Source organism: Gnatocerus cornutus, chromosome 5, assembly GCF_029298725.1.
Source record: "Gnatocerus cornutus isolate USDA-ARS CGAHR chromosome 5, icGnaCorn1.1, whole genome shotgun sequence".
Lineage (NCBI taxonomy): Eukaryota > Metazoa > Arthropoda > Insecta > Coleoptera > Tenebrionidae > Gnatocerus > Gnatocerus cornutus.
The window spans coordinates 19,396,956-19,412,932 of record NC_142237.1 but is presented as its reverse complement, the minus strand read 5'-3'; the positions used below and the strand labels follow the sequence as shown (position 1 = coordinate 19,412,932).

The following is a 15,977-nucleotide window of genomic DNA, read 5'->3' as shown; positions in this document are numbered from 1 at the left end:
CAATGTTTTCAAAATGAAAACGACGTTTAATAGTTTTCAATTACACATCAGTGGAAAGAGAAGCTCGAAATCTATCTACTGGCCAAATTTGAGATCGATCGGACAGATAGTTTACAAGCTATGGCCAAAAATAAAAAAAATGAAAAATTTTCATCGTTTGAGTCGGAATTTTTTTTCGCGAAAAATCGACTATCGAATTTTGGGCTTTTGAGAACATTTTCTAACGTAAAATGAGCCGAAAAAAAGGATGGCGCAAACCGCATCTCAATATCTCAAATAGTTTCCGAAATGTTTAACTTTAAAAATTACGAAAAATGAGAAAAAATGATAATCAACTTTCCGAAACTTTGATCGGCAATAACTCAGTTATTTATTGTCGAATCTGAATTTAAATCTCAGATTTGGAATCTGCGCAAAATTCTGCGTACACTGATGTATAATAAGTTAAGTTTACTCGAAAAAATTAGCGAGTTGTCAATATCAGAAGTTTGGTATAGTTTTAGTCGCGAATTTTTGCAAAAATTTGCAAATTTCGACTGAAGAAAAATCAAAGAACTTTTTCTTATGTAAAAAATCACGAGAAAAACGATGGCGTAAACCGCATCTCAATATCTGAAATAATTTCCGAGATATCGAGCACGAATTGCTTCGAACCTTCAAAAATTTGGCCCTCTGGCGACAACCCAAAAATTCAAACGACCATAACTCAGTTATTTGTTGACGAAATTTAAAAATTCTCATATTTTTGGATTCAGCGTGACATTCTGCGTAAAATGAGCCCAGATTTGTTGAGTTTTCTTAATAAATAATCGAGGCATTGACCAAAAACTGTTTTGAAGACGTCATTTTTGTGATTTTCAATCAATGTTTTCAAAATGAAAACGACGTTTAATAGTTTTCAATTACACATCAGTGGAAAGAGAAGCTCGAAATCTATCTACTGGCCAAATTTGAGATCGATCGGACAGATAGTTTACAAGCTATGGCCAAAAATAAAAAAAATGAAAAATTTTCATCGTTTGAGTCGGAATTTTTTTTCGCGAAAAATCGACTATCGAATTTTGGGCTTTTGAGAACATTTTCTAACGAAAAATGAGCCGAGAAAAAGAGTGGCGCAGACCGCATCTCAATATCTCAAATGGTTTCCGAGATATTTAACTTTAAAAATTAGGAAAAATGAGAAAACATAAAGATGAACTTTCCGAAACTTTGATCGGCCATAACTCAGTCATTTATTGTCGAATCCGAATTTAAATCTCAGATTTGGAATTTGCGGAAAATTCTGCGTACACCGATGTATAATAACTTAAGTTTACTCCAAAAAATTAGCGAGATATCGCTATCAGAAATTTGGCATAGTTTTAGTCGTAGATTTTTACGAAAATTTGCAAATTTCGACTGTAGACAAATCAAAAACTTTTTCTTATGTAAAAAATCGCGAGAAAAACGATGGCGCAAACCGCATCTCAACTTTCGCAACACGTCAACTCCTGTAATAATTAATTTAATTGATGGCTAAACACGAAAATAGATAAAACTAGATTATCGCAAAAAGAATTGGAATCTTGGAGTTTTAATAAAACCCTGCAGTGTAAAACAAACAATAAAATAAGCCAGTCGTGGATTTATTCCAACAAACAAATTGATTCAGCTACTTTTTTCTCTCCACCTACATATCGCTCTATTCTAAATAATCGAACAGGTGATGCATCTTCAAAACACGTCAGAGTATATTGAAAAATTTAATTTATCCAACGTCCAAAATACGAGTTTCGTTCGCACATGGAGAGTGAAACTGTCTTGTTGTGTGTCACGAATGCCACACTGAGAGTGACGGATTGCATAGAAATTAGGATTTCAATGTTGATCAATTTATCATACATAACAACTCTATATTTAGTATCTGAAGTGTCACGTCCAAGGTCCGCAAGATGGATTTATTGACATTTTTATATTTCTGAAATTCGACACGAAGAATGTGAATTTTCCAAAGTTTTTATTACACGGAATTTCGGATTAAAGTTTTCATTTGATAAAACCGAGGAATTCACTTGATAACTGGTGACATTTTTATTGCATTCTGGAGATTGTTGAAAGTAATTGGGGTGATGCGAGAAAACGAGACAAAACAATCAGTGAGCAGCATAGACAGAGATGTAAACTCCACTGATAATAACATAAATAAGTTTTCGAGGAATAATATATGGGGAATTTTACCATAGAGAATATCCTCGTCATATTTGTGTGTTTCTCCATAAACTTTGTTCCAAAGGTCATGTAGAGATCTTCCATGATTCAAGAAACAATGAGAAATGCTTTGGCTTTGTTACAACTTTGGGCGTGATGAAATATCTTCGTGATGAACATTTTGTGGCAGCTTGAGTTTCCATTCAACAACTTGAGGCAAATTAGTAAATTTAAATAAAATTCTGGCGTTGAGTGTTACTGAGAACTACACAGAGTGTTGCAAAAATGGTGAATGCGCCGAATATTTCATTGTTACAATTTCAGGAAAGCCCCTATAAAATCATAAGTGTAGCAAACGCTTATCTTTATTGTCATTACTAGCTAAACTCCGACCATTATCTTGTAGTGAGAAAATTTTACGATAATAGTCAACCATTAACTATCTGACTTTTTGCTCCACTAAGAAATCAACGTAGTAAATTCATGGTTTAATCATCCGTGTATGTGCTGATCTCCCATTCATTTAATCAGACTCTGAATTACCGATGACTCAGTTTGAAAGTGACATTCTTACGACCAACGAGAAGAGTAACAGCTGATTGGCAATAATGACGTTTTGTTATCGGAGAATGTTAATTCAATGAGAAGTTTTCATCCAATTATTAAGCATCCATTTTGCTTCGTACCAGAATAGTGAAACTTGAAACCAGTTTCAAAATTAACTCATTAACACGCTACTAGCTACTATCAGAACATGTCTACTTATGTCTGCCACCACATTAGGGAGCAGCATCTCCGCTTGTTCGATTGAAATAAATCAATTAGGGGGAATAATCGCGTTAACAAAAAAAGTAGGACCAGACCTTGGTGGAGTCTAAGATTTTTCCATTACCAACATGAATATGCAAATGCAGGTAAATATGGAATTTCGCTACTTTCAGAGCAGCTTTAAATTCACCCCGGCCGAATTTATTTCAAGGTATTTCTCATCTAAACCATTAACAAGTATGATGCTGCTCTTCAATTAGCAAAATCTGCGATTGGAAGAATCTGTCATGTTCAAACACTTTCAATTAATGCTAAGTTGGCAACAATGGAATATAACACTGGCCATTAGAATGCTGTGTTGTGTATTGTCACATTATCACATTGCTGAATTGATTTTAGAGGTTATTGTCTAGTATGTGTGGCAGTTTCAAATTGAGTTTTTAGCTCATCGCTTGAATTAAATTGGTTTCAATTGCCTTCGTTTTTTTTAAATTTTCCTCACCAATTGTCTAAATGGTTTTTTTAACTAGTAAAAGTGGTCTATTTTACACGCTTCTGCCATGCAAGAAAATAGTTATTTGTGTGCCAAGGCCAAAAAGTGTTTCTTTTTTGGCCGAGCCTTTTTTAATGGCCGAGGCGATAGCCGTGACTAGAAAGAAGGCGAGGGCAAAATGGCACTTTTTGGCCGTGATACACATAAGATTTTTTAGGCGACATCATTAAATTCACAAGTTAATTAATTTTTATTTATGATTTATTCATTTAATCATTTGTAATAATTTGTAATAACTGAATAATTGGAAATATTTATGAATCCTTAAGAAAAGTTCATGATTTCTTTATTTACATTTTCAGTTTCGGCATGTAAAGTTCGTACAGTGAGAGTTTGAATGACACAAAAGTTGCAATAAAAAGTGTTCTATACGCGCGAAATTTAAAATAACAAAATAACCCCAGTTACTGACAACCCTGTCAACCCATTTCGCGTAGGAATTTAGTGTTTTTAGTGTATTTTGTAGCATAATTTGCTGCCAACCTATATGTCAACTGTCAAAATCTCCCAATCTCTCACCGGATATGCTATTGGGGGCTATTCGGGGGCCAATAGATGGCGCCACTAAACTACAAAATGGCGGTGAACAACAGTATCTAACAAGCAATAAAAATTTGCATTTTTGTTTGTTTAAAATGCCCTACGATGCAGATAATTGTCTTAAAGAAACTAGCATTCTTCGGACATTTAAAAGAAGGCTGTTGTGGACTTATGCCGGTTCAGATTAATAGTTCTTGACGATTTTATTCTGTAATTTGGCTCTGGTTTTAAAAGAAAGTTACATATTTATATAATAGTCACGAAAATAATACACCTATGGCTATTGAATGTTTTCCAACATTTTTTTTGCAAGTAAAATCCATAAACTAACACCAACGTAGCTGTATTTGGCTTTTTTCAATTTTATATTTTTAGTGCCTGCGTTTCTGCCAATTTTCAATATCTCATGAAACAAATTGTTACTACTAGACTTCTTCCAACATTTAACAGCGTCACTGAGCCTGATTTGTTTAGTTATGTTAACATTTCTTGCCATTTTACTCTTGAACAATGACACATTTGACCATTGAAATACTAAACAGAACGACAAATCACTTTTGTCATACGCAGGAAAGGACCTAGACATAAAGTAAAAGTATTTAAAACTGTTAATTTGCAAAATTCAACAACGAAAACGGTTCAAAAAAACTTTTCAAAGACGACAATAGATGTCGCACCCTTCGCCAATTTTTCCAATATAGCTTCACAATTTGTATGAATTAGGTTTGATGTTCTTTTTGACGTAGTTGCAGCAGCACTGCTAGACATGTTCATTTTCAATAATTCAACACGTCTTTGTTGCACTTTACAGCAGTTTGTCGATTTGATTTTACCCAAAAAATTGGGGGTAATGTCGGTATCTTGATGTAATATGCAAAACTATGGATAGATGGCGCCACCATAGATCGGCCCAAAACGTTTGCGCCCAGAAAAGACTCACTTTTAGGCCGCTTTTGAGACCTAAAAATTCCATTTTTAGTTTAAGTCGCCTAAAAATGAAGTTTGCTATCATAATTGACAAATTTTGTGTTTTTCTTCGATCATAGCGTTCGTTTAACCCTAACATAAAACCCCCGCATGAGTTAAACTGTACTGAAAAAAACACTTTACAGCTTTGAATAATCACAACATTTCATTTTAACACCCTAGTAAATTTTAATATAATTCCCCGTCAAAATCGATCGTGTAAATCGGTGTTCTCTTTTCTAGGTAATCGCGGCTTCGAAGCTCCTTACGCCGTCCTGGTGTTTGTCCACGGCGAAAGCTTCGAATGGGGTGCAGGTCACCCCTACGACGGCAGCGTCCTTGCTTCTTACGGACACGTCATCGTCGTAACCCTAAATTTCCGGCTCGGGATTCTTGGTAAGTTAAAACTCACATAATAAACTCTCTTTCGCAAACTATTTCTTACATCAATAACGTGTGCGTATTAAACACCAAAAATTCTAAACATTCTCTGGATTCCGGAGAGCTTCATTAAGCTGCAAATTAAAACGCGATCTAGTCTGCGTAAACAAACTATGAGTTTCTGATATCTCGGGAATCGGTGGATTCTACAATGCTGTGTGTGCTTAAAACATTAGAACTGTTCCTGGAATTAAGTTCCTTAATATGATTTATGCTTCGGGTAATTCGATGAGCGAGAAGACAATCTCTAGGACAAATAAGTAAACTGAGAGGCCTGAGATCGGAGAAATTTTTACACGTGTCGTTACTTCGCTTCTATTTTTATTGATTTTAACTCAAGCAAATTAGTTCCTGACGTAATCGTAGCAAAGAAATTATTTCTAAGCGACATCACCAATAAATTGATTTAAGACGATGTCGTCTATTAGGGAAATGGAAATTTAATTGAACTCGACATGCAGCTTAAACCTCCTTTACGTTTGATCTAATTCACGTATTTTTGTAAAGTCTTACTGAAATAAATTTTGCAACGTCAACAACAAACATTTCGCCCAAAATCCTTTTTCCTTCGGCCTTTGTGTACATAAGTGAAAAAAGGGAGTTATGCTTGTTTATTGTTGGAAGAACAAAAGGAGTACGCAAATACGTCAGTTAATCTCTTGAAATAAATTAAATAAAAGATGCAATTGTGCAAATAAACGTCGCTATTTTTGCTAATGGACGGAAACTTGAAGAAAAGAGAGGAAGTTCATGAGCCTGCAAACTTCTATAGGGAAATTATAGACCCGGCGCATCCACCATCTGTTAAATCTGGGACTTTTACATCGATTTTTTATTAATACCGATTTTGCCAAAAAACATCGATTTTTAATACATATATGTTTATTTTCGATGTATCATTAAAAATCGATAATTGCGGTTTCGATGTATGTATTTTCTTTTAGTCTTGATTTTGGTGATATTTATAAAGAAGGCTGGAATTTAATATAAGGGAATTATATTTTAGAATTTTGTTTATTCTTAATAATCTCAAATTTGTTATTTTTTTTCTAATTTATTTACTTATTATTTTGTTGATCACTTTATTTATTTTTGTTTTTCCCAATAAACTATGCGTTTTTTATTTACTATTTTTCAAAATCGATGTTTTCTCCGATGTAATTGTGCATTTGTTGAAACTGAGTTTACAGTTTACTCGATGTTCCCAGATTTACCATCTGTATTTTGATCTTTTTATCTTCGCGGGATAAATATAAAGACGACTAGCTGTACTAATTCGAAGACAAATTCATCTTGGCCTAGTTCAAAGTCATTAACTTCCAAATTACTTTTTTTCAAACCATTACACAAAAAACTTTGACCCTCTTCAGTACCCAGCTTAACTTTTGGCTTAATTGATTTGAGCACTGTAAACTTGCATGAGCAAAAACTTTGATTGAAATGATAGTAAAGTATTAACCCGAAAGCCTGTGGATAAATAATAGATTTCCGAGTTTGGCGCAAAAACAATTCAAGAGCTACAAAAGTAAAACAACTCGCTTGTTACTACTCAAAATAACATAAACAGGATCATTTATTTGTAGCAGGACAATCTGCTGCATAATTAAAACGTTAGCTCAAGCTTGCAAGTTGCAACACAAATCAAGGTGAGATTTATTTTCTTTTATTAGGCGGAGGAAACGCGGGCGTTTGTGGCTGTTGCAGCCATTATCCTGGGGAGGCAGGAATCAATAGAAACTCATGTGAGAATCTCCGAGATGAAATCTTAAAACAAGCTGTATATTAAGCAGTACAAGTAAGAACCAGTTATTAATGCAAGTTGTGTATGCTCAAGGGCTTATGCAACTTATCCACCATGTACTTGTAAACTGGAAACTAATTTATAATTCTATTCAGAGGAGAGCGGATGGAGCTCTCTTAATGCTCACTTGTGCAGATCTTGTTACGAAGACTATAATACACGTGCTTGGTCGTGGATGGATAACAATCCCGATTTTTTTAAAACCCGAACAATTGCTAAGAAACCAAGAAACTCAATGGTCATAAAACATCGCGAAATTCCAGTTTTATCCCATTAAACCCTGAATTCCTCAGTTTATTAGCAAAATTCCAGTTATAATTTTATCAAAGGTGCGAGATCATTAAATCGCCTTATAAAACTAAGGAAGCTATAAAGTTTCTCGTTGTTATTTTAAAAAAGGAATCCAATTGCAAGACTAAATTAATATCTACATAATGGAACGCGCCAGATTGAATTAGCTTTGATGTCGAATTTAATTTGCTTGCAACTAAACTGTTAAATTTGTTTAAATATGATCATAGCGTTTGACCAAATGAAAAAGCTTTGAAATCGGTTGGTAGTTGTTACCCTGAAATGTCTTCTTGACAGTGTAATAGTTATTTATTTAATCAGTGGGATAAAGGCATTATTAAAACACGAATGCGACAATTGCCCATACGAGGGCGTTAAGAGTATTTTAATGGCCGTTAGCCCACGTATTACATACAACTTTTTATCTGCGACTGATCTACAACTGCTAAAAGCAAAAAAATTAATTAAGAACAGATCCTTTTTATTTCGATCAAGTTTAGATCAAAGAAGCTGTTTTCCGACGTCATGGAAACGAGAAAATTTGTAATCAACAATTTTGCTAAAGTGCAGTTTTTTGCAATTCTTCTTGTTTTATCAGAATAAGTGAGTGTGAATTAAGTATGAACAAGCAATGGTGCAATGATGCAATGGTGCAATGGGAAGAAAATTCAGAACGAGACGAACGAGAAAGTACTGCTAGCTTATTTCGAGAATTTGTCCAAATGCTACAAGCCTTCAAGTCTTTGGGCGTATTATTCAATGATACGAGCAACAATGAAGAAAAATGTGGACATAAGTAAATACATTGAGCTGGTGATGTTTCTAAAAAGAAAATCCGAAGGATATAAACCGAAAAAATCTAATATTTTGACTAAGCAAGATATAACAAAATTTTTACAGGAAGCCAAAGATGAAACATGGCTATTAACAAAGGTAAATAATTTAGGTCATAGATTTATAAACATCTAAGAAAACAATTTTTAAGGTTGTGCTAATTTTGGGGGCTTGGAGGTGCATGTAGGAAAAAAGAACTAACTTACATGTACGTTAATAACGTAAAAGACAAACGAAATGTTTTCTGCATTAAAATGCCCAATACGAAAACCAAGATTTCGCGTGAATTTGTTATAACTTCTGGAGATATTAAAGGAATCAATTTAGGAGAAATAGCTCGAAAATACATAGCACTGCGTCCAACAAGCTGCGATCATGAAAGGTTCTTTGTTGGATATAAGAATGGCAAATGCACAAAACAGGCAGTGGTGCCATGCCGAAAAATCTTTTTTACTAAAACTAAAACTACCAAATGTAAAAGAGATCATCAACTTCGTTGCTTGCAAATTCAGGAGCGGATATTTTAACAGTCAAGGGAGGCTGGAAAAGTAACACGGTGGCTGAAGGATATATTGAAACGTCATTTGAAAATAAGAAACAAATTGCTACAAAAATTCTGGGAGTAAATAATATAAAGACATTAGCAATTTTGAGATCAACGAAACGTCGAACGAATTGTCCTCTTCTGGAATAAGTTTGTTAAAACTAAAAATGAGTGGGATAAGTGACAATTACTTTACAGTCGTAGATAAAATATACAAATCCTACTTTGGTTTTCTGATTAATACGGTGTACCAAACGTAAAAATGAAAAATAACTATAAATAACAATAAATTACACAAAAGGAAGTATTGCGCTGCTCGGTTCATAAATATTCAGTATTCCTGGATGATTTTGAGCAATCGTATTCATAAAACAAACATTGATTATTTACAATAGAAAGATAATACCGCGCAGTAACACGACCTCCGGTTTAGAGATAGCTCAATCAAAACTGAAACCAATTTTTCATGGTTCATTATTTTTAAATGATCGCGCCGTAACGGAATGGTAGCTGTTTTGTTACTTCCCTTTGACCTCAATTTATTCCATTAATGAATGCCTTTTTGACCCCTAATAGGTATATAGAAATTTCACTTTAATGCTTTACTTTGTTACCAATTTAAATTTTATTTTAACAAGGGAAACTCGGGTATTTACGATGAATAAAACCCGACGAAGGGCTCATATCTAAGGGATGGAATTTAATTACAGCAAACTAATATGAATGAGTTTGAAAGTTTTTCGTGAAATTTTTTTTTCGTTGTCATGAAACCATCGAATTCGATGAATTGCAAAGTGAATTTCCACTTGAATTACGAGGCACGTAAGGGATTTTGGAAGCGTTAGTAGACCTGTCGACGCCACTTGTCAGAGCGTCTGTCAGGGCGTCGCTCGACGCCAACTCTGCATTGATCCGACAGGTTCTAGCTAGAGCTTCAAAAGCTGTTCTGAAACCCTTCCGTTTACCGGTTTCAATATTGGCATCACACATTTTGCTTTCAATATTTTCTAGCCTGTAAAGCGATATCCATCTCACAAACACGCCGGGGCGCATAACAGTTCTATACCTGTGTTTGGATGTAAGGCTCCTATATCCATCCTGAAAATGCCCACTAGGGCAACCAATCGATTACAACACAGGAAATAAAAAACGTAAACATAAAACGGATCCGTTGGGAAAGGATTTCTAATTTCCTCTATTGCCGTCGCTCCTTTTTAAATATACGTCAAAGATTTATAATTACCCAACAAAATACCAATCACAAAATCAAAGTCGCCTCGTTATATCGCAAAACTTTGATGTTTACAATTTTCTGAATTACATTCTCCATTGGTTTCATTTTTGTTTCACATATTCAAAAAATTTAACATTTAATATTTACCAGCATCATTAGAATCGATCTCTTACTATTTATAAGGATAAACAACAAAATAATATCAATAAAAGACGCTATAAAAATAAGTCAATTAGAAGAGTACCTATTACATCTAAAACATCTGAGATGTGCCTCGTAAAACGGCTGTAAATATCTCACGTTTGTGATCAAAACAAACAATATTGTACCCGTTTTTTATTGCCAAACTAGATAAACGCAGACCGAGTGTCTACACAGGGTCATTTGGCAACGCTTTTTTGAACTTTGAACCGTTACCTGTCCATCAAACACCGAATAATGAAGTAAGTTGAAAAAGTCATTAATAATACTGCCAAAATTACGGTCCTAAGGACAGAATTCTACTACCACCTCATTTAGATAATTCCTGGTCAACCTAGATAACCCTTCACTGCTATCTCTAGTGGAGGTGATAAAATTCTCATTCAAGAACTCTTTACTGCCGCATATTTACATCTACAGCAAAAAACTCTCGTGTTAATCTAGACTAGTAAATTCCTTAAATTCCATTCATGTCTTCGTGCCTCTATTAACACTATACGATCGAGTGTGCTGATGGCGTAACCGGAAAACCGGAGTAAAATTTATCGAAGTCTTATTTTTGCTCACACGGAACAGCGCTCCTTATCAATACGAAAGTTGTGAGTAAATCTCGATACATAACGGTCCTAATTGTGGCTGTAAAGAAAAAGTTTGCGAATTTGGATCAGATCGGGTCGATAAATTAAGATATTTCATGTACTTTTCTTTATTAAAGAAGTATCTATAACTGAGTTTTTATTCCGCGCTCGCACTTTGGAATTTGTTCTTTAGAAAGCTCATCCAGATAATTTAATAATAACCAACTTAAAATGCAAATTTGGAATTTGTATTCAGCTTCCTTTTCTTTTAAGCCGCTCCAATAACAAAAATTACGTACTAAAATGTGTTTTTGTAAAAATTAATTGATTGTTACACTGCGAAAATTACAACCACAAAGTTGTGTTTAAATACTATTATTAATTACATCTAATAATTCAGATTTTTATTAAAACGAAAAATACAGCTTTATTAAAATAAGTGCAATAAGAATTTGCGCAAATTCAATTTTGCATCTTGGCCTTAATTAACCAAATAATGAAAAGAAAAATCTTCATAAACTGCTCGCAGGAAGTGACATATTCAAGTTAATTTACCAGGATTTGAAATTAAATAGCTAATTAAGAAAAAATATTAAGATTTAAAATTGACTCAGCTTCAAAGCCTCCTTTCGGGGCAAAATTAGAATTAATATTTTCATTTATGTTTTCATCAAAACCGACTAATGGCCAAAATAAATGGTATTGGCAAAAATTAATCATTTTTTACCGGAAAATTGATTTCACGGCTATTTTTAGTAAATTTAAAACAAGAAAAAAAGTGATATTTAGTAAACGACTGCTTTTTTTGTCGCTTTTCTCCCGTTCCAGCCATGCAATTCGCAAACAAGCTAATTTTTAATTCAAACTAGAAATCCTCGCAATTATTTAACTGGAAAAAGTAGACCTCTAATTGAAAATTTTAACGGATGAATTAACGCTGTTGAATGCGATTGTATAAAAAGCATTTAAGATACAAAGCTGGCAATAAAAATTTTCAATTTTATCGGAGCATAAAAAAGACATTTATTTCAATTTTCAATTTATTGAAAGCTTTGTGGAAATAAAGCTCCTGTCGATTTATCAAACAAGTCTTTTTATTAACTTCTATTAAGGATGATGACTGTAATAAAAGCAGATTTTTTACTGGGTGCGTAAAATATAATAACAAATCAAACGAACTGTTACAGTGGGAATTTCGATTTAAAACAAGCCAGATAACATTTTGTGTCAAAGTGGCACCTTCTTGTAGTCCTTGAAAATTTGAAAGTAAAATCTGATAAGACGAAAGTTTAAAAGATGGCGTAGGATAGACACTCCCTTAATGTATCCATCTAGTGGCATTTTAAAGAAGATTAATTACGGCTTGAAATCCCATTTCTTTGGCAAATGACGGTGCTCACACAAATTCATTTGCGTTTCACCCACTCACGGATGTTAGATTCAATAATTACTTTGTTATGTTGTGTCCTGTTTCCCTAGCTCACCCTAATTTAAGGAAAGCCACACATACACTAGACGCGATATTAATTCCGCGGCATTGTCTTATCAGGACGCATTCAGAAACACACCAAGATAAGACTTTGCTAACTTGGTTGAAACATATTCATCAAAAAGACGAGTTATTTACGAGCTGGGTCCAATAAATCCGTATAATTATTACATATTCATTGTTATCAGACAAACACAATAATTACGCTAATTTTCCCAAACAACATTGCGGCTCTTAATTAATCCACGAATTATAGATGAAACAAACCAAAATAAATGGAATGCCAATAATTTTCTTTATTACTCGATTAATATTTCCTAATCTAATGAATTAATAATCCCGAAAAACTGCTATTTACCTACTTGAAAAATTTCCGATCACGTCTCATCGGCAATTTGTGTTAGCGTCAGCTTTTTCAATTTCTGGTAATTAAAAAGTAACGAAGAGATGAATTACGAATTAAAAAGCAATTATTTGGAGCGCCGTGATTACCTAGGAGCGACGCTGCGCCGATCGATAATTTTACAAATTTAGCTATTTGAGTTTATTACACCCTCTTTAAGAAACCTAACTATCTAGTTAATTAAGGATATTTTCAGTTCGAGTGCCTGCAATAACTAACAGAAACTCAAGTTGCATCGATAATGAACCTGAAACGTTTTGTTCTTCAAGAGCAAAAGTTCTGGAATATTAAATTTTCATTAACTGAGAGTTTAAGGTTCATTTATCTCCTGGAAAATGTGGTGATTTGCCGAGAATGAGACGTTTGTATACAAAACTACAATACGAAAAATGGTGGATGCGCCGGGTTGAATTGTACTTGATTTAATTTTTCTACAAGATTCGTTAAACCCGAGGACTAACCGTGCCGTGATTTATAATGCGTGGGATAAAATCTTTACGATCCCTCCGATATGCAAGGGTTAAATGTTAATAACTATCTATAAACGGCTTATACTGATGTGGCGAGGATTGTTTTAGTATTAAACTTCAGGGAATTATAATACAATAAATATGTATGGAAGGTGATTTGGGCCAGAACGCGGAATTAAGCCGATGATGTAGGTAAATTATTTAAATTTTTAATTGTGCGAACTCATTAACGTGATAATGAATTCATTATTATCAATATTAACTTCATTTTGCTGTATTACAAACATCCGTAATTTTCTGCAGGTTCATTTATAACCCGTGAACTCCATATTGCGTGCCACACGTTTTTTTTAAATCGCTCCTCGTATCATGAAATGAAACCTGTCACTATTAGTGCGTTATATCAATTAATTTCGGTAAAGATGTTGCCACTATTTAGGTCTTATAAAGCTGCGCTTTCAGTCTTTTGACGTATTCATTAATTACCGACTATTTCGTTCGAGCTTTGTTTGTAAGAGCTGATATACACTTGTATGCATTTCCATTGTTCAACATTGGCATTGTGTTGCGGTGTTCAGCAATGTTAGATTTGTAGATTTCCCAATTAGACCTTATAATAATTAGCAATTATTCCGCTGAATTGGGAAACCTGAAAGAGCGATTTTATCAAAAAAACGATGCATGAACGATGTGTTAGTTAAATTAGCAAAGCAAACAATGTAAAGTTGGATTCATTGCGTAAGATTTCCAATCGTTCGAACAGTGCCAATGCCGGTTTGCCCGCAGTGCAGTTACCACAGATGATAACTTTTATCGAGTCACAATTTCCTTGCACTTAATATGTTGTTGAATGAGATAAAAGCAACCTAAAAAGGATCCATACTTATTCAATTTTTAAGGCACATAACACTTTTACATTTCGATACGAGAATTCCCTTTAGAAAGAACAGCTACAAGCTTGAAAAATTTATTTTTTGCATAATCTACCAGGAGCTGGGATAAATTTCTCCCAGTGCACGTCTCTCGATTTGCCCAGAGTACACGACACTCATGGCCCACTTCATCTCCCTTTATGCTCCCTTTTATAAATAGGCTTTTGATAGATCGTAAATTTAAAACTTTCCACGCTTCGCGCATAAAAAACGATTACGTTTTGAGAGGTGAGTACCAATGTTTTTTCTAATGAGACGATTAATTAAACGGGAACAATTGAGTTTGCCTGCGGCACAAGAAGGTGAATTGATGGCGGCCAAGTACTGGTTTAATATCAGTTTCAAAGTAAGTACGATCGTAACTTACTGAATGCAATATTGAACTACTAGGTTTATTTTCTTGGAAGTACGTATCATCTATCATTATGCGCCGAGGCTATAAAGAATTAATTAAAACTCCAACTGCAACGCGCCTGTTTGTTACTGCTGAAATTTATTAGCGCCTGATATTGAAATACCGAGCATTTTACACCGGCCGACTAGAAAAATACTAACTTAAGTATTTTACAATGACAGCTAATTATCCTTTCTCCAGATTGTGTAAATATAAATTCAACAAATTAATTAAACAACGCATGAAAAGTTAATTGCTTTGTCTGCAACCGCAAACGCAACGTTCCCAGCTAAAGAAAATAGTTATTTATCACTGCATGAATTCCGTGTTATTGTCTGCAGGTATGAAAAATTATTATGAATTCTATAAGCGAAGATAAATTAATCTCCTGAATGTCGGAAGAAGTGAGCGGAAATATATTGGAAAGGAAGAGATAAATATATTTCCATTAAATAACAATTTTATCCTGTCAAAACAAAGGTGCACATTTCCACAGTTTAATTTATATCTATTTTAAAAGAGTGTGAATTTCCCGATGTCATGTCTAGCTAAGCATATAAGCGCAACCTAATCCATAAATTCTCACCTTTCATCGTGTCAACCATTAGCTGTGACATTTTGACAATACGTACGTGATCAATTTCCTGTTGGAAAAACTTGCGAGGCCGGAAAAATCGCAAAGATAAAGTAAATTAACTCATCAGGATGAGACAGGATTTCGTATTCACCAAGCAATAGTGTTATTATAAGTTTTCCTTTGTGGAAAAGCAGGTCGATGTAAGCATCGTTTTCTAACTTATAATTGCTTTTACAACACGTGATGACATGAAGGAATGATGCGAAAATACAAAAGCAACCAAAGGGCGATATAATATTGATCCGACGCTTTGAAGCAAACGAAGGTTATCGCCGCGAATGGAGAAAGGTAGCCGAGGAAAAAGAGAGATAATTTACAGAGACAGATTGACAAACTTTAAAGAATCACTTACATTTAAACATTTTTAACTAACACAGGAGCCGTGCGGCGTTAGCTAACCCAACAATTTATTATGGTCGTGTACACGAGCTATAAATTCACGGCAGAATTAATAGAATAAAAAAGCGAGTTTTAACAAGCGGCGGCGAATTGCTGAAAATTGACGACAGCGTTGCTGCAGTTCAAATTTTTGATGTTGTTGCGAACTTTTTCTAACTCTCAAATGCGACGATTAATGCAAATTTCCACGATTTTTAAAATTTACAAGCATAGTTAGGTGGGGACAATAGGCAGCGATTTTTCATGTCTGGAGTTTAGAATTTGTTTTTGGGTAGTAATAATTGAATATCAATGTCGACATGCTTTCTAATAAAA

At 34.2% G+C, this 15,977-nt stretch overlaps 1 protein-coding gene across 2 annotated transcripts in view; it reads left to right on the top strand.

The window, feature by feature from the left end:
- LOC148175511 (neuroligin-4, X-linked-like) overlaps positions 1–15,977 on the top strand; it is a 39,690-nt gene that overhangs the window by 10,841 nt on the left and 12,872 nt on the right. For both annotated transcript variants that reach the window (XM_088037092.1, XM_088037091.1), the window contains exon 3: positions 5,258–5,410. In XM_088037092.1, coding sequence (XP_087893218.1) covers positions 5,258–5,410 — 153 coding nt within the window. The remainder of the gene's footprint in view (positions 1–5,257; positions 5,411–15,977) is intronic.